The sequence below is a fragment of the Centruroides vittatus genome, unplaced genomic scaffold (assembly GCF_030686945.1).
Source record: "Centruroides vittatus isolate TY-2023 unplaced genomic scaffold, ASM3068694v2 contig_439, whole genome shotgun sequence".
In the NCBI taxonomy this organism is placed as follows: Eukaryota; Metazoa; Arthropoda; class Arachnida; order Scorpiones; family Buthidae; genus Centruroides; species Centruroides vittatus.
The window spans coordinates 3538122-3558505 of record NW_027122239.1 but is presented as its reverse complement, the minus strand read 5'-3'; the positions used below and the strand labels follow the sequence as shown (position 1 = coordinate 3558505).

The 20384-nt window shown below is 31.3% G+C and overlaps 2 protein-coding genes across 2 annotated transcripts in view; one reads left to right on the top strand and one right to left on the bottom strand.

The window, feature by feature from the left end:
- The first annotated feature begins 1682 nt into the window (after window positions 1-1682).
- Wwox (WW domain-containing oxidoreductase) lies at window positions 1683-17106 on the top strand. The gene is made up of 11 exons (XM_067272495.1): window positions 1683-1729; window positions 1823-1923; window positions 6752-6816; window positions 8122-8179; window positions 9495-9673; window positions 12528-12634; window positions 13717-13805; window positions 13879-14064; window positions 14131-14392; window positions 14690-14885; window positions 16594-17106. Exons 2-10 carry the CDS (start codon window positions 1829-1831, stop codon window positions 14873-14875), a joined length of 1227 nt encoding a protein of 408 aa, XP_067128596.1. The 5' UTR covers window positions 1683-1729; window positions 1823-1828; the 3' UTR covers window positions 14876-14885; window positions 16594-17106.
- Ube4B (Ubiquitination factor E4B) overlaps window positions 14918-20384 on the bottom strand; it is a 58164-nt gene continuing 52697 nt past the window's right edge. The window contains exons 23-26 of the mRNA XM_067272486.1: window positions 20111-20302; window positions 19858-20032; window positions 19604-19750; window positions 14918-15269 (exon numbers count right to left, since the gene is read on the bottom strand). Of these exons, the coding sequence (XP_067128587.1) occupies window positions 15196-15269; window positions 19604-19750; window positions 19858-20032; window positions 20111-20302 (588 nt within the window). The 3' untranslated portion in view covers window positions 14918-15195. The remainder of the gene's footprint in view (window positions 15270-19603; window positions 19751-19857; window positions 20033-20110; window positions 20303-20384) is intronic.

Below are 20384 nucleotides of genomic sequence, written 5' to 3'. Positions count from 1 at the left end.
TTCCAGCAAGGAAACAATGGAACGCACGTTCTAACCTAACCTAACCTAACCTAACCTATAATAATTTGGTTGCTAATAGTTATAGTAATTTATTAGAATGGGTTAGGTTAGGTTAGAACGTGCGTTCCACTGTTTCCTTGCTGGAGTCAGAGACGAGCCGCCATCTTGGCACCTAAGGTAACATTAACCGTATAATGATATTAAATGGACTACTAATTCATAAAAGTTATTTAAATCCTATTATTGAAATCATATGTATACATCGTACGTAACTATTACAATTTTATACTTGTTAGATACCTTATAAACAACATGAATTTTTGCAATACTCATGATATTAAAGTACTGAATATAAAAAGATAATATTTTTTTATATAATTGTTTATTAATTAAGGTATATTTTCTATAATATTCTGTAATTTATTAGAATCTGTAGTTAGGAACTTAATTTTCTAATGTTTAAAACTTGTATTGTAATAAAATTGTGTATAAATCCGTTTTAAAAAAAATACTTTTTTCAAGAATATTTCACAATAAAAATAAAATTATTTTAAATATTTATTTAAAAAATAAATAATCTAATTGATATTATTTTTCTTTTTTTTTTGTTTTTATTAATGACTGGCCGCCCCAGCGGCAGATGTACTTGCGCCGTCGTTGATCCGCTCGGACCCTTCATTTTTTTACGTTCCCGGCAACGCTTCACTCTATCGTATGGTGTTTTATGGGTATTACTGGATTGCTCTTGAGAAGCCCTTTCCAACGTATACGATTTCTATGTTTTGATTTGGCTTTTCGACGAATATAAGCCGACATTGTATTAAGTTTTCTTAATTTTTAATTTTAACACCATATATATTCACCATAACTATTCCATACTAATGTTTTGTGTACGCAATCGATAAATATCGACGAGAGCTGTAAATTGAAACTCAAACGAGCGTCGTAGTTTTTCCGAATCAAAATATATGCTAAACGGAAAGTATGTGACGAGGCGAAACGACCTCAAAATGGCGGCGCTTTCCCCTCCGCCGCGCGCGATGCGCCACAGTCCTCACTCAACGTAATGAATTCTTTGATCTTTTAACTATCGAGTGGTGTAATTAAATTTTGGATGTAGATGATAGATATGTAGCTGCGATGCCAAACTGTATTTTCCGATTTTGTTATCATCAGTTTTTTGAATTGCCTCCCACTACGAAAGCAAATTTAAAGACGTATTCACGTCAAAACCTAGTTTTTTACTTCAGCGGGATGATTAGACTCCGCAGGATTCCTCAATGAAGATATCCTCGCGCTGAATGAATATTTTTAAAAATATTAATGCAAATTACTAAGCGAAATCATCAAATAAGTTTTTTCCGGGCATTATAAAAATATACCGAAAAAATGTACAATTTTTATTTTTTTAGACTGGTTAGAAATAATTATAGAAATTTATTTTTCTAAATTTTATGATCTCCAGAGGGCAGCACAAGAGCAAAAACTGTTTACTTTTTTAAAATAATAATAGCAAATTTTAATTTCGTTTTCACTAATACAACTGTATTATAAATATATATTAATATCTAAAATTTATTTTTATATATTAATATTTAATTTGTAATATTTATTCAGTTCGTAATAAATAAGACGAATTTGTGACATCACGTCACACAGAGTGATATAGTAAACAAACAATATCTACACAGCCGACAGTTGGCTGTGGTATTTGTTACGGTGTTTATCGGTAATGTTGTTATTTTCGTGGCATTTTCATTAATTTTATGAGAAAAATGAACTTTATTTCGATCGTAACTCTGTATATTTATATTCTATATAGATAAACATGTCTGCTTTATTGCCGGAGACGGATAGCGAAGATGAACTTGCACCAGGGTGGGAGGAGAGAGCAACTTTAGATGGGAAAGTTTATTATGCTAAGTTAGTTTTATATTAATAATAACCTTAAATATAAATTACACTGCATCATTAATTATAACAGATATTTCTACTACATGTCAATCATAAGTTAAATAATCAAAACAACTTGTATCTCACATTTCTTAGGTATATTTGGATAAATAGGTTTTGGAATTGTTTCCTTTCCAATTGCTTGCTATTATATGTATTGTAATTTATTTTACTGTGGAGTACATTTCGGTGGAAGTTCCTTGTTGGCTGTTGCTTAGGATAAATGACAGATTATCACTTATAGATGTCCACCTCCTTTTGTAATTTATCCTGTTTTCTTATACAGTGGCGGTAAAAAATTGCATTACTTTTAAAATCAGAGAATTTTGCAAGTTTTTAAAATAATTGTGCAATATTTCACAAAAGTTGCATCATATGATAAAAGTAGCAAGCTACCTGAATGAGTCATACTATTGTGGAAGATTGCATTAACCAAAAATCTCTGTAAATAATGCCCAAACTTCTAGCGTCCACATTTACGACTTGGACTGCTATACTGCAATATGACAAAATACATACAACTAACACTACAAAAGAAAAGTGTGGCCATTGCTTTACACAAAGGACTTGCTACATGTTCCATAGCAGAAAGAATGGGCTGTTCTCAGTCTACTGTTGTTTGACTTCTTCAGAAGTTGAAGAGAACTGGAAGCACTGCGAAAAAAGGTGGCAGTGGTCATCCATGCTTATTCATAGCAGCCCAGGATAGGTATTTGATACGATTGTGTCTTTAGAATAGAAGGTCTTATTCATCAGACCTTAAGACAGCATAGCAAAAGGAATGAGATTTCAAACATCTGCATCTACTGTACGAAAATGGCTGTTTGGATCAGGTTTGGTAGCATGTCGATCCAGAAAGAAGCCTTTGCTGACTGCCAAAATGAGAAAACAGCATCTATCAAGGGCAAAAGAGCATTGAGAATGGACTATTGATCAGTGGAAATCAGTGGTGTTTTCCGAAGAATTGAAATTCAACCTGCATGGCCCAATGAAAAGCAGGCTGTCAGACGTTGCAAAGGGGAGGAACACCATCCAGACTATATTATCCGTACTGTCAAGCATCCTGTTTCCCAGATGGTTTGGGGCTATATTTCTGATGAAGGAGTTGGTTGCTTACATATTCCAGGATGATTCTGCTCCATGTCATCAGGCCAAATTGCTATGGAATATTTAAAAATAAGCCAGGACGATGTAATACAATAAAGAAAATATATTTCTCTTTGTAGACAATACATACATAATGTGTCTTTAAACAATACATCCTTTTCAGGTAGATGAGAGATAAGACAATTCCACAGCAGAGTCAACCATTTATTTGAGGCTTCTCGTTTCACCCTGGCTATGTGTTGTCTACAAAGAGAAATATATTTTCTTTATTGCTGTGGAATACGTTCAAAATCTTGCCTAGGCATTAGGATTTAGTTTAACTAAAAGCTTAGTTGTATTGTATTTTTTTCAAATTGCATGCAGGTTTAAAAATGGAAAAGTGATCATGGAATCAACAGTTTGACTTGGCCCAAAAATAGTCTGGATCTTACCTTATCAAAAATTGTTGGAATAAGATGGGCATAGAAGTAATGAAAAAGAAGCAACATCACTTTACAACTCCAGGAGTCACTAATTTGCGTATGGCACCACAAACTGAGTGAAGAATACATTCAAGAACTCATTCAACCAATGGCCTGGAGATGTGAAGCTGTCATTAACACTAGACGAGGAACAACCAAATATTAAGTTTTAATTAACAGTTTTAATAATATTTCTATTATACTTTTGTAGGTTTTTCAATAGAAAAATAATCTGTGTTGTATTTTTTGTCATCCGATTGGCCACTGGATGCATCTTGTATTGTACTTGTTAGAGTTTAAACCTTGTATTTACATAAGTTTAATAAAAAAACATTAGATTTTTGCAGTTATCAGTTACTTTTACATAATTTCAGATATATTTTCTGTTAATTGTGTTACTGCAACCTTTCATATAACCAATAGTTGCAAAAAACTGGAGATAATGCAGTTTTTTTTACCACCACTGTATGTATAAAGAATTTATTTTTCAACTGATTTTTCAGCATAATGTTTTTATCAGAAATTTGAATTGTGCATTCCAGAATTTTTTCACATATTTTAAAGTGAAATAGCTTTGATAACGTGTAGATATCCATCTCTTTTTGTAATTTATCCTATGTGTAATGGCTAATGAGAGACTTGCTTCAAAATGCATTTTACAATAAAATATATATATTGGGAAGAAAAAATGAGTTTATTTTCCTTTTGATCTACATGTCTACTTCTCTTGGTATAATAAGTCCAATATTAAATGGCAGTCTTAGAGCCATAATACATATAATAATAAATAAATCTTGTGTAATTTAAATAAAACCATAAGCAGTTTAAATTATATCAAACTTTAGTTTTGTTGAACTAGTAAAAGTCTCTTTAATCCAAAAAAGTTTTGTTTAGTTTTGTTTTAAGTATTCAAATTGTATTTATTTATGTTTATAGCTCAATATTGGAATTTATTATAGAAATTGCTTAAAATACTTTAGCTTCAGCTGCATATCAATCTCATGTATAATAAAATACAAATTCCATGTAGGCTAAAGTATTTTAATTTAGTAAATTTAAAATTTAAAAATAAACTCCATATATATTAAAATACAGGATCTTCCAAAAAGAATGTTACCATTTTAAATTACTGTAATTATGTTAGTTATTACCTGAGAAGTATGCAATTTGCATCAGTCAATAGAGTAAATGTCTGAGTTTCATATATCATCTGCATACAAATGTCTTTTCGTCTGTTACCTCTAGAAAGTGCCGTAAACGAAAATGGTGATCTTGCAACAGAGGAAATCATTTTGTGTTTTGTAGTCCACAAAGTCAGAATCAGTCATAATTATGCTACAAGAATGTTTGCCTTGTGTAGTGGATCACTTTGAAATTATGTAATGATGACTGATTCTGACTTTGCAGACTGCAGAACACAAAATGACTTCTCTGTTGCAAGTTGCTGTTTTTGTTTACAGCAAATTCTGGAGGGAGTAGACAAAGACATTTGTAAGATGATGGTAGATGAAACTCAGACATTTACAGTACATTGCATATTTCTCACATAATAATTAACATAATTACAGTAATTTAAAATGATAGCATTCTCTTTGGAAGATCTATATTTTAAACACTTTCAATACTAAATTTCAATACTGATTTTTTTTTTTCCCAATACTTTCCCTATTATATATAACAGGGAAAGTATAGTGATAGATCAGGTTAATATTATCTATGGTAGCAAACATAGTGGCTCATCTCTGAAACAGTGGAGATGCACGTACTAACCTAACCTAACCTATTCTAATAAATTACCATAATTATTGTGTGAGGACTTGAGGCCCCCTTTTCCCCCTTTTTGATTTCTTAAGGGTTGAATTTAAAATTTATATATTTTCTTAAAATTATTATAAAATTACGTTAAATATTTAACTTCACAACTACGCAGTTGGTAGAAGGAAGTGTTGACAGAAATTGATGTGATGACTGATAACACCATGATGTCATTTTGCCCCTTGAGGGCATAGTTTGAAATTGACATCTAGTAACTTTCAAGGATGTTTTTTATTATAGTTATTTGTTATTTTTGTTCTTCATCATCCATGTATTTTGTAACTTTTTATTTTCATTGTCATTTTAATTATTTATTTATCTACATACATTTTTTGTATTTTTTATGTTATTTTATTTCATTTTTGTTTAAATTTGAAACGTTTGGCATTCTCTAATTCTTATATTTATTTTTCTTGAATTCTTAACTGTTGAATTTGTAACGTTTGATAGAACTCTTCTTAACCTGAAGATGGTCTTTTAATATGACTGAAAATGTTTCTTATTAAATAATGTTTTGCTGCTTAAAAGGTTGATTGGATTTGTTATTTTATTGCACAAATTCAACATGATTCATTTGCATATAATAATTATTTTCCAGGCATATACTGTATTTCTATCAGGTGTCTTTAGTGTATCACATTTACATATTTAAACAAATTTGTATGTATGGAACACTAGCATGCCAGATTATTACCGGACAACAGGAGATTATTGGATACTTTTTACAAGGTATTAGATTAACAAATGCCAAATTGAAAGTAAAATACAGATTGAATATATATATATATATTCGGAGATAGAGCCGGAAATTTCTGAATGAGGCTAACCCTCAAGACTGATGGCTTCAGTAGATTTAGTATAGGTTGGTAGGCTACTGTAAAAGTGTAATAGCTCACAATCACTAGCAACTCATTATTGTAAAACTGCCATATTAGTAAGGTAGCTGTATGTCATATGCAACTGTATACAAACCAGTGGTAATTTACACATGACAATGCACAATAAAAATGAAAAAAACTAAACAAGTATTAAATTTTATTTTTCTCTACCTCATGGCTGTCTTGTAGCCTAGTATTTGACTCTGTTTTTCCGTTTTACCCATCAGCCAACTGCTTGCAACTTTTTTTTTACGCCATTTACTTTTAGTAACTGGCGTAAGAAAAAACTTGAGTGAGACGGGCAGCGGTGACCAGCAAAAAGTAGAAGGGAGGAAGAGCATTAGTGTGGAAAATGCCTCTCTTGTCATCCCATATGGCTGTAGCCATGTATTTTACATAAATAGTGTTATTCTGTATGTATTAGTTTTAGACAAAAAATGAATAAAATGCTAATTACACTATAAAAATTTTTCTAATATTCAAAAGATTAATTCCTTATTTCTAACTGGCAAATTAATTAAGTTTTTGTATTTTTAGTCATGAAAGTAAGACAACACAGTGGACACATCCAAGAACGGGAAAAAAAAAGAGAGTAGCAGGAGGTAAATTTGAATAAGAAATTAATATGTTTAAAATATTTATAACATCTTTATGTTACAAATACAGTCCTGTTATTTATTATAAAATGACTGACTAAAGAAAATATTAAAAACTTTATTACATCAATGAGAATGGTCTTATTTTTAACCTGTTCAAGTCTTATATGAGAAATAACAACTGTTCTGAAGATTTAACAGTTGATCATTTATATCGATAATGTAAGTTCTGAATTATAGACTCAGATTTAGAAAAATGTTATTGGAAAAAAGATGAACTTTCAGAAGAACAAGTCAATGCATTGTATATTATGATAAAATTCAAATAAGGAGACAACTGATTTGATAACACTAACAATTATTTTATTCATGACACACACACATACAGAGTGAAGAATGGAGAAGAAAGAGAGCTTTGGAAAGCCCGCCTATTGTATATATAGAGCTTGTGCGTCCTCTGGTGGCTCGAGCTTTACAATCCTTAACATATTAATATGACCTGTTATATCAATATTAATTGTATAGTGTATTAACAAATTTTAAAATTACTTTTTACTTTCTATAAAATTTGTTTTTAATAATCAGATTTTAAATACACTTCATTGTACACAAATCACATTTATTTAAATTGAAATTTTTACTGTTCTTTCTCTATAAAAAGTCTTCTAAATACTAATGACTAAAAGGAGAACTTGATGGAATGTTGCTTGATGCTCATTGCATGCAAACTGTACTAGATATTATAAATTTTATACAGTATAAAGAAAAAAAGTGATATGCACACAATTAAAATCAAATTTTCTAATATATTAAATTTAAATTGATAAATCTTAGTGTTGAATTTCAAATATTAGAACATCAGCAACTAACTTAATATAAAATATTTTATTAAAAATGTCATATTGATAAAATTAGATCATGTTTAAAAATGTATACAGTACATAGCTTGTTTCACGAATCTTGATTGGGTTGTAAAAATGCACAGTACACAGGAACACGTCTATTTACTTAGTGAAGGGAACAAATCGTTGACAAATCTTTGACAAGATCACTGTATATTACCAAAAAGGGACTGAAACTTTTAAAATTTCCTAAGCCCCAACCAAGTAGTATTGTGCATTGCATGGCCAAGATATACGAAACAATCCGTAAAAGCCTAAACGATTCATTTCCCAATTGCAAGTCGTACTGTATCTTTACTTGTTTTTGTTTCTATTATTTTCATATTATTTTGTATATTTGTACTTTGTTGTCGATGTAAGAACTATAATATTGTCTCTGCTAATTATATTGAAACAAAAATATTTTTAGAACTTCCATACGGATGGGAAAAAAAGATTACTGAAGATGGACATGTATTCTATGTTGAGTAAGAATTGTGTAAAATAATAGATTATAGATTTTTAATACTAATTTTTTAAATTGTTGTTTTAATCTAACTAATATTACAAATACACTCAATTTTGTTTTTACATGATTTGTTTTGATTTAACACATTTCAACAATTTGTCTTTTTAAAACTCTTCATTTGATTTTAACTCTAAGAAGAAATATTCATACAAGAAATTGGTGGACTTAACATATCTGGAACAGACCCCTGAAAAATTCCAGGAATTTTTCAGCTGCCCAGATTTGATCCCAGATCTCCAAGATCAGTAGGCTGGCACCGAAACTGTCTCGGCAAGTCAGCCATCGATTAAGATTTGGCTGTTTTATTTAATTGTTACTACACATATTCGGCCTTTCATTCAGACTTTATCTTGTAATTAAAACAGTCGGCAAAAATTTAATTTGGAGTTTGATGATTTATTTATATGACTGCATTTCTTTCGATATAGAGTAGTTTTTGTAAGCCATTCGATATTAAAAAGCTATAGTATTTTGCTGATAAGTTACAATTATCTTTTTTTTTTACTTATTAATTAAAATTGAAATATTTTGTGTAAGCACATTCTATTATTAATTTTTATTATTACAGTATTATTTTTACTAATTCTAAGGTCTGGAATCAATCTTTGATTTTTCCATATGGACAGTGCCTATTATTTTCCTGGCTCTTATAAATAACAGAGGAAAAATATGGCAATTGGTCTGAAAATGATCCGTAAAGATTTTTACATATTTGGACTTGGAACCTGAAATGTTGAAAAATGCAAAAAAATTCGGGGTTTTTTTCCTGTAGTATGAATGTTAACGTTTCTGGGGGCATGATTTTGTTCATCCTCTTTGAAGCTTAATAACTCCTGTGCTTATTGTCGAAATTTTCTGAAAGTTTGCAGGGAGGCTTGTGTATTAGGGGGAAGGATGCTATTAAATTTTGGTGGTTAAAGTCAACCAGGTAGGGAGATACAGGGGATTGTATCATATCTCAGGTAGGGTCTAAATTAATGATGATTTTACTTGTTATTAACATATACAATTTTTTTATAAAACCCATCCCTGCTCTCAAAATTAAGTTTTTTGCCATTTTATAATAATTAAAAATATAAAAAATTTTTAAATAAAATATCGTAACAGCAGACGCCACATACGTAGTTTAAATGTTGCTGGGAAAGTTAAGCGACTAACGGTTGTACTGTACCATGTAAAAACAGAATTGGGTGTACTTTGTTATAATTTTATAACATAAATTACAAAGTTATAACAAAATATAAGTAATATTAACTAAATTATTAATTTTGTAGTCACATAAACAAAAAGACAACATACACCGATCCTCGTCTAGCATTTGCTGTTGAAGAAAAAGAATCTTCGGATGATATTCGTCAGAGATTTGATGCCAGTACAAATGCTCTGCAAATTCTCCATGGACGCGATTTGAGTGGAAAAATTGTCATAGTAACAGGATCTAATTGTGGAATAGGTATTTTGTGCTTTTAACACTTTGCCTGCATAGAATTGCTAGTATGACAAGTCTCAAACCAATTAGTGCATTCATAGCAATCTTGTGGAAGGTACAGAGAGTAAGTGCTTCCAGTTTGTGAGTGACGAAGGGTCTGTCTAAAAATTCTTCCCGTGCATGACCCAGTTGCACACTCATATCTAAAAATGGTGCACACTCTTCTGATGTAACAATTGGAAACAGTGGAAAAATCCATCCACCCCACTCTCCAACTATGACATATAATCCTGTTCCTATCAATGGCCCTGTTCTCAGGTTGGCATCTCTGTTAATTATTCCAGAATAGATGGATTTATTCTGGATTTAGTAAATACTGGGTCTAGAAGACATTGTATACAAGCAGGCAAAACATTCAATTCCAACATAGTAATAAGATCATTTATTTATTTTTACCTTAATTAAACCAACACTGCCTCTGTGAACAATAAACAAAAAACTATCTATCCTTTCTATTCTCTAATACCTCTATTAAGAAGACAGTATAATGGATTACATATTTTTCATAAATATCATTTTAAAAATACCATACTTATCATTTATACCATTGTTTCATAGGATTTCTTTGTTTCCATAAATTTTCAAATAAGATTTTCACAGTTGCATTGCCAGGCTTGCAGGAATTGGGATTAGAGTCCTACTGTAGGTCAGATCTAGATTTCTCTAACTTATTTAAATCATTAATTTTTAATTATTAAATTAGGTACAGGAGTGTGCTTAATACTTCTATTATCAAATTATGTTAATAATCAATAAAAAATAACACTTTTGACACCTTTATGGATTACTCAATCCACTTTTATCTAGATTTGTCATAACAGTAGACTTATAACCATCGACAGTTATTACAATGCTGGCTGGGGACACATTCGGCACCCACGACGTGCAACTCCCAGGGCACTCAACCGGCCATTGCAAACCCCGGCAAAGCGTATAAATAATCAAACATCCTTACTACGCCCGATACGTTTAAAGCTATACATCAACCAAAGCCGAATATTATCGGGCTAGAAAATACTAACAATTTTTAATAGACAATTTGGCATTAGAGGTGTAGGTGTTAGGCGTTAGGCGCCATCTTTTGATTATTAAATTTATCAAGTCACCTGATGGTCAAAGTGACATAAATTACGTACAGTACCTAAGCTTGTTTTTTCCTATAAATAGGAAAAAAACAAGTATATTCCTTCAAATAAATTTACATTTCTCCTTTAATATCATATTATATATTCATTGTTTCTTGTTTTCAGTTTTTATTCAATTACTTTAACAATTAAAAATCCTAACCATAAAACATATTCAACAAAATATTTTGTTACCTCAATTTACAATTAAAAAATATTTTAACCGAGGCAATTATTTCCATACGAATCAATGCAAATCCAATTAATTCGTTCTAGACATTCCAAAATACATACCAAAAACACATTTTATAGAGAATGAATATAGTGATTAATATAAAATGAATATAAAAGACTAATGTAAAGAGTAAATGAACATTTAACATGGCTGCTGGTTCTAGAAACTTTCTTTGGACTCACGATGAAGCTAAAAGGAAAACAGTGGAATTGGCTAGACACGTGGGGTAATGCTCACGACGCCATGCCAAGCAGGAAAGCACGTGGGTCGCTCTTCGTTTTTGCAAAATTAGCAGCGCGTTCGCATGGGCATGCCGACGAAAACCGAGACAAATTTTTTGTGGAAATAATTGACGATAACCGAAGTCGACAAAAACTGAGGTATTACTGTATATATTTTAGTATAAATTATTGCATTAGCGCATAAAAATAGATAAATATTATATAACAATTTTTTATGCTAATACTCTTTGTTCTGAGGATAATAAGGCCTTTATACGCTCGGTCAGGATCACAATAAGGCTTAACTTATCTGAGCAATACCACTCATGAAAACATCATGCGGATCTTCTAGTACTAGATTAGCAAGCACATTTTGTGTGACGGTGGAATGGCCAAAGTGACTAATTCATTCGATGGTAGAAAAACAAATTTAAAACCTACTAAGTTTTTGTAATTTTTCGAATTTCCGAACACTATATTAAGTGGATTCTTCTATATCAATCGCTTTGGGACTCAACAGTAATGACCAATAACAGTAATAGTATGGTTAAACGAGGGTAGGTAAAAAAACCACAATCGGAATGAATAAAAACAATTTCCACTAAGATCATAGTTGGGGCTTGGTCAAGAAAATGGTATATCCTATATTAGGAAGGTTTTGAGAAAGTGGATTTGTTTCATATTAAAATGCTGGTGAATTGAATCATTTTATTAATGTGGGTGTACTGTACAACCCTTACAACATGCATCTGAACTGTGAAAGTTCTTTAAGAGACAGATTTTTGTAGTTTTGCAGGATATGCCATTTTTCTGCTAAGCACCTCAAATGTTTAAATATATTGCTTTAATTTTTAATTAATCAATCATCAAGTTACATAATAGTTAATACTGGATGAATTATGTATATGCTTGCTAGCGTATAGTTGAAGAAAGAAATTCCATCAATGTAAACTATTATGTTGCAAATAAATAAGAATTAAAATTTTTTTCTCTTGTATTTTTTAATGGAGCATTTATTACACGAAGGAAGTCATCTCTTGCCTTTTACTTTACAAGCTAGAGTAATGTCATAACATTTACCGTTTAAAGTGCAAATTATGACTAACAAGTTTCGTACCCTCCAAAATCTCATTTATATATATATATAAATACAATTAAATAATAATGTATTGTATTGTAAGAATTTAGTTGCATTATATTTTAAAATATTTGATCATAACTTGTTTGATTTTTTTTAGGATTTGAAACGGCTAGATCTTTATCTTTTCACGGAGCCGAAGTGATCATGGCAACCCGCAGCAAGGAAAAGACCGAGAGTGCAATTTCAACCATTAAACAGGAAAGGGTAAGTCAAAGATGAAATATTAGAAAGCTTTGCTAATGGAAAATCGTTTGTTATAGTATTATGCCGATCTAAAATCAATAAGTGATACAAGGACTACTTAGAAATCAACCTCTAGTGAGCAGTTAGAGAAAACAAGAAAGGAAGTTAACAGTTTTATTATGTACAAATCAAAGCTGCTTCTTGACGTAATCGCCCCGTAAATTCGGGCACTTACAGAAATTCGTCCCGTGCTTTGATGCCACCGGAACACAGTATTTATGCCACCCATCAGCTATTCTTTGTGTGAAAATGCTGCATTCCCACTCAGACCATCTAAAATTCACTAGGGTGCAAGGTCTGCACTACGTTGGGGTACGGAAATAATCCCAATGAAACTGCTGCAAAGCTTTTGTGCAAACGACAATGCATGATGACTCCTTGACCATTCAGAAACACCAGATGTCAACATTCCTCTGTTTGAATGGCTCTACAAAGCTTTTTCAAAATTTTATCAGCATGTCTGTGAAGTTATCTCCTAGGTGGCAACTTGTTTGACGAGGGGATACAGAAACTTGTCCCACAATGTACGACAAGTGCATAAATTTGCAGAGTGATTACATCAAAGTAACCTCAACATGTAGCTTAACTTTCATACATAGAAAAAATTTCTCTTAATCCATCAAAGCCAAATGATGGCCAGATTAGATAAGTAATTTGGCCTGGAAGTAGGTGTTAGACTGCCATCTCTTATTAAATTTAATAATGCAAGATGACACCCTAACACCTACTTCTAGGCCAAATTACTTAGCATTTAATTAAAAATAGCAGAAATAGTCAAATGATTGCCAATCTTATCCGGCAATCATTTGACTTTAATATAACTATTGGGCTTACTGATTATTTGTGCATTACTCCCATTTTTTCTGTAATATTCATTTTGGTAGTAAATCAGCATAGCAAGAAGTTACTTAAATAATGTGAAAGCATTAACTGACCACTACATTTTTATCTAATGACGAGATGATATATTTAATTAAAATTATTGAGAGAGAGATCATTGCTTCTTTTCCTTGCAAGAAATTTATAATTATGTTATATTTCAGCCTCATGCAAAGTTAGAATGGATTCATTTAGACCTTTCATCCTTAAGAAGTGTAGAAAAGTTTGTAGAAGATTTTCGGTCACGTTACAGGTTTTTTTTTTAATTTTCCGTTTATTCTGTTTATAAAAAGTATCGTTTTAAGTATTTTCGAAATATTTTTCAGTGCTCTTCATATATTGATACTGAATGCGGGCGTATTTAGTCCTCCTTTCGCTCTCACCGAAGATAACTTCGAGAGCACCTTTCAAATCAACCATCTTAGCCATTTTTATTTGACCAAGCTCCTGGAACCCGAAATGATTCGAGCCGGTTCCTGTAGAGTCGTCGTGGTGTCCTCCGAAAGTCACAGGTAAAATCGTCGTCGAACGATAAAGTAATATATTTAAATGATACGTACCGTTGTCGTTTCTTCCAGATTTAGTTACCTAACTAAGGAAAACTTGTCCGAAGAGAAACTTTCTCCTACGGTTTATAAAAATTACGTGGGTCTAAGAGCTTACAACAACTCAAAATTGTGTAATGTCTTGTTTAGTAATGAATTGAATAGAAGATTGTCGCCCAAAGGCGTCTATTGTAATTCGCTTCACCCGGGAAATATGGTTAGCAGCTATATTTCGAGACAGTGGTGGCTCTATAGACTGTTTTTTGCACTCGTCAGACCGTTCACCAAATCTCTGGTATTTGTTACGAATTAGAAATATTAAAATTGTGTATTATGAATTATATTCTAAACCAATCATCTGGCCAGCACTCTTAAGGTGTTAGCCTGATGGGGTTCAAACCTGGGGTAGTTAATCTTGGTCACATCATTGCAGCCTTAGGCCCTCTTAGTGCTTGTGGGGCAGAGTGAAACCTGATGAGCAACAAGAGCAATGATTTTATCATCACAACCTTGAGTATTACTCATAATACACAACTTATTGACAAGTGAGGGTATTTGACTTACTGAACTAATTTTTATAAAAAATTTTCAGCAACAGGCAGCTTCTACAAGTATATACTGTGCCACGGTACCCGAATTAGAAGGCGTCGGAGGAATGTACTTTAACAACTGTTGCAGATGTCGGCCGTCTGCGGCCGCCGAAGACAAAGAACTGGCCGAATTGCTGTGGAACACGAGCGAAACGATGATCAAAAAAGCCCTAGAAAGTCACGTTTAAATTAAAATTTGTACGTAAATTTAAAAAATTCACACTAAAAACTTTGGGACATTTCTTTTTTTAATTTACAAAACAACAGATTGAGTCCATAAAATACAAAATCAGACGTATACTGTATTTATTGTACTGTCAATTGTGATACAGTACACATATTGGATTTTGCTTAAATGTAAAAACTCTTTACTATAATGAGACTCCACATAAATCACATATACTACGTCTGTTGTCGATAGTGTACAGCCACACTAAGTGAAAGCTTTATTTATTTATTCTGGTCCATTTGAATTTTGGTCACTTCCAAATTTTTAGATAGATCGTCATTAATGAAGAGGTAATCTGTACTTATCCCGCTTGGATTGTTTCCATGCTTGAATCCTGTTCTTAAGATCAGTTGCTAGAAAATACAAATATATTTAAAATTTGATCCAACAACAATATACATAAAATGCATTGTAAAGGCAGAAACAGAAGAACAAAATTTGTTTTTAATAGTTTCAGCAGAAAAGCACTCATTGATATTTAAATTAGTGATGTAACGAATATTCGGTTACTACCCAGTATTCGGCCTATTTTTCCCTATTCGGCCGAATACCTGAAAACAGGAGTGAGAAATAACAAAAACACAGTAAATTAATCATTTTGGTAACTTTAATAATTATAATTTAATGTTCAGCATTAATAAAAGTTAATAAGAAATAGCATCTAACTCTAGTATTAAATTATTTCGTAATTAAATAATATTATAGCCTCTATCTTATGGCATTAATGGCATATAGGTTAGAATGTATCGGGCATTAATGTTATTGTTTAGTTAATTATGGTATATTCGTATTCGCGTATATTTTAATATTTATACGATATTTTAAAATGAGTTACGAAACGTTTTATTGAAACTTATCGTATTTAATGAAAGAATTATTTATCTATTTCTAGAAGATGAGTAACTAATATATAATTTATTTTATATATAAAGCAAAAAATGAGCATTTTTCATTATATACAAAAGATAACATTTGAAATTATGTTAATTTTAAAAATATGACAAAAACAATAGCAACAAAATATTACAAAACTTCACAAATAGAAACTCCCCAATAATATATTTGAACTGTTCCACAAATGGGGAGAAACTAGACCATATTATGTCACCACTAAAGTATATCCTTAGGGTACTATTCAGTCTACAAATACATAGTAAAAACAAAATTTTAGTGTTTAATTAAAGAGTTAAAATAAAGTTATTTTATTTGCAATCGATCATAAGTTATAACTTACATCTAAATACCAACAACTGCTGAATCATATCGGTCTATTTACGGCTATTACATAAATTATAAACCAATTTGGTACTAGAGGTATACGTTAGGCTCCATCTCATATTAAGTTTAATAATTATAATTTAATTAATTAATTTAAATAATTTAGACCTAATGGAAGAAAAAATCGTAGTGACAGCGGGCCAATAGAGAGCACGGTGTGCGATCCTTGCCATAATGCAGTTTGCGCGCCAATTTTCGTACATGCATTAATCAAGCCGAATAGTTTGGCCAAATATTCGGTTGAGGTCGAATATACTATTCGTTACATCACTAATTTAAATACATCTTGTGTACATTAAAGTAACTGTTATGATAAATTCTTTATATCATGTCAGTACACACAGTCTGAAAAAAAAGGAAATGACATGGATTTCTAAAAAGATTTTTTTTCTGTTGCAGATATCAGCGATACTTTGTCTGCTGTATTGATTTTTTTTAGGACAGATCGTTGCCGAAAGCAAAGACAACTACAGCAGATAATATCAGTCCATTATCAGTCAATGCCTCCAAGACAGCTATTTTTCATCTGGTGCAGATAAACTTGTATTTTTGTCTAGCATTGCAAGTAATGTTTTTAGATTGTAAATTAATAAATTGTTTATTTTTGCAATCTAAAAGCACTTCAACTGATTGCTGCTGTAGAACCAGCTGTTACTGAAAAAAATATAAGTTGTTTTTTTGGGCTAATCACCAGACTACTAATGTGTTCAGCTGACTCCCATCTTTTGTCATCACTACATTTTTGTCAAAAAATAAGGTACAGAGGAACACTGATAATACTGTATTTTCAAAGGAAAAGATAATCAAGTAAGGCACCATTTAGCAACTGACCCACTATTTCTTGTTTTGGATTTCATGTACAGTACAAATTTATAACTTTTAATATTAAATACCTTTTTTTATAAGTGCAAATACTGTTTGTTATTTTTTTTCACTAGTTATTGTTACATTTTTCCTAAAACAGAACTTTATTTTAATCACTATATATATATATATATATATATATATATATATATACATACACACACCAGCAATAACTTCGTAGAAAAAGAGCACTGGCAATATAAATTTAGATCCAAGAATTCCTGGAGGCATACTCTACATACTAGGTTTAGCTACTACACAATGACTGCCAAACGAAAGAACATGTAATTTGCATAGTACCATCTCTTCCAGGATACTGATTTTAATAGAGTTTTTCAAGTGTGTGTATATAAACTAATTTTCTGTGGTTGCCCTGAAAATTTTATGATCACTGTACCCAACCATTAATGAGTGTGTGTGTTAAGCATTAGCAGCATGGAGAAACTTTATGATTTTGAGATTTCTGTAAAGATTGTCAGAAGTATAAAGCAGTGGTTATATGAAAGACCTTCGGTATATCCTTCTCCCATGGATCGAGTACAAGTTTGGCTGGGAAAAAAAGAAAAAAATAGATAGGGAAATTGGCTTTGTGTTGATACATTATCCTGATAAGTCATCTGAATATTCTGCACTGACCTACAAAAGTCCAGATCTAATACATTCTATATATCAAAGTATCTGGCATCTTTTGAAGTGCAGATATACCAAGATCAACAAGACATCAATCATGACAGATTCATTGTTTAAATTGTTGACGGCCCAAATAATGGCATCAAAAAGTCGTCTTGGTACAAATCTACTTATACAAATAGTGGGATCAGTGGCTTGTATATCTAATCTGTCATGGAATGCATAGAACGCCCACTTGGGGTGTCCCTAGTGATGATTTTCAGCTATTATTTAAATTAACAGTATAATTTAGTATATTATTATTTTTATTTGTAATAATAAATTCATATCAATAATAAATTCCTATTTATATCACTGAATGACATCGTTCTAGCAGCAGTGGCAGCTGAAAATTTTACTATTATAAAGAATATGTTTTAACTGGTCTCTCTCTTTTATATATAAGTGGTGGAGAAGTTGAGGCCAGATACAGTGAAAAACCAGACCTACATTTCTGCCTGAGACTGTGTGTGTGTGTGTGTGTGTGTGTGTGTCTTTATTAAACTGTTTGTTACCATCAAACTTAAGATTTTAATATGGATATAATAGTAAGAAATGACAAATTCTAATAGTTTTGACCAAATGACAACATATCCCTGGGGTCATAGAGTATGTTATAAATTGATAGGTATCTACTATCCATAATATATGCATAGTAAATATTTTTGATAATAAACTCACATTTTCAGAACACTGTCAAAATAGTAAAATCTCTTGCCATAAACCATGGAATTCTCTGGAGGTTTTGCAGGTCCTTTTTTTTTATGAAGAACTTCCAATCCCATGCCAATTATGGTCTACCGATCTGGACCTTACCTTTTAGAAAAATTCTTGAAAAAAAATCAGATAAATTTTGTCAAATTCTAAGTAAAACTTTGCCATTTACTTATCATAATCCAATCATCATCAGATCCAGAATGAGTTATAAAAGCTGATCAAAATATTTATGTTAAATATTTTAATGGTTATACTGTATACAGTCTGATTGGCTTTGACTAAACACCACAATGAAACCTGCATTACCCTATGTATTTTTACACCTTTTTTTTGATTGTCCGATACCCAAATATTTTTATTTTATTGTATTTCAATAAATATGATTAACCTCAAAAACATACTTTGTGAAAATTTTACTATTATAAAGAATACGTTTTAAAAATATTTTTATAACTTTAGAATATAAAAAAAATTCTTTTTCATTTTCACGATGGTTTTAATAATGTTTTTTTCCTCCATTACATCTTTTTAATGGGGGTGGGGGTGGAAATCTTTTGTCTCTATCGGATTTTTACTAATGTAACTAAAATAAAATCAAATTTATTTTTGACTATTATATGTTACATTAAATTATTAATATTTAAAGGTGGTCTTCTGTTAATACTTATAAGCTCCTCCTACAGCTACATGTTTCTGCCAGAGTCTATACTGTTTGTCAACTCAGTCCTAGAAGCCATTTTTTGTGATGTCCAAGGGCTTTCATTGGCCATCCTTAATCAGACACAAATAAAAAAAAAGTTATCATAATGCTTCATAAACGTCCCTATCCTTGATCTTTCCCAAAAGACTTTCATTTTAGGAACCAAGTTAAAGAGTTCAGTCAGCGGCAGAGATGGAAGCAGTGAGTCCGTAAAGACAGAAAATAGTTTCCAGGACTGCTTTGACGGAAATGTGTAGCTACAGAAGTAACTTATTTTGAAAGTGGTGTGTGTAAAAGCTTATGTAATAAAACTTAAATTAAACCAAACTTTTGGCACTTCTATATATGATTTTAAACAGGAATTCTTTTGCCCAGAACAGCATATTTTCTGTTTCTGCCTTTTGATTTTATGTATGTTTTTAACTTAATTGTGCTTCAATTAGAATTTTGAATTTTTACCTGGAATCAACATGTCTTCAGTTAAATGCTGCCGATTGAATGGATCCGTGCTGGAATTGAGCAGGTGGCGAACGATGATTGGTCGATCCATTATCGTGCCACTGGGCAATATTACTGGATCCTCCATCAAAGTATCCATAAGAGGATCTAAATAACAGATATTAAGGGTTTAAAAATGTTCTTTTAAGATACACTTCAATTAAAATAAGCCAATGTAACTTGATTTTGTAAATGTAATTAATTAGTTTTGTTACCTCTAAATTCTTCAGGTGCATCACTGTAATCTATTTCCTGCTTCAGATTTTGTATCACAAATTTCTGAACACGACTTGATAAATCTTGAAACTGATGTATTTGCATGTCTGTTTTGATCATCGCCTTCTTCATTCGAGAAATGGCATCTTCAAATAACTCTTGTCGATATGACCGCTTAGGGAAAAAATAGGAAATATTAATAAAGAACATTTCATTTTCTCAGAGTAAATTTAAATTGTTTAACAGAATTACTTCGTCAGATGCAATAGCTTGAGCAAACTGATCGCAATCCAAATGGAGGTAGATGTCAGTGAGTTGATCGAGCAACTTTTTTGGTTCCCATCCATATCTGTCAGGATTTTTCACTTTCAGATTTTTACACTTGGGACCACACAATTGTTGCAAATTAAAATTTAACATGGCAGCTAGTCTATCTGCTAATTCCTATAAATAAATATCAAAATGGTTAAAAGTCACGTTTGGTTTGTTTTATGTTATGTCATTGACATTAAACAAAAATATTTAC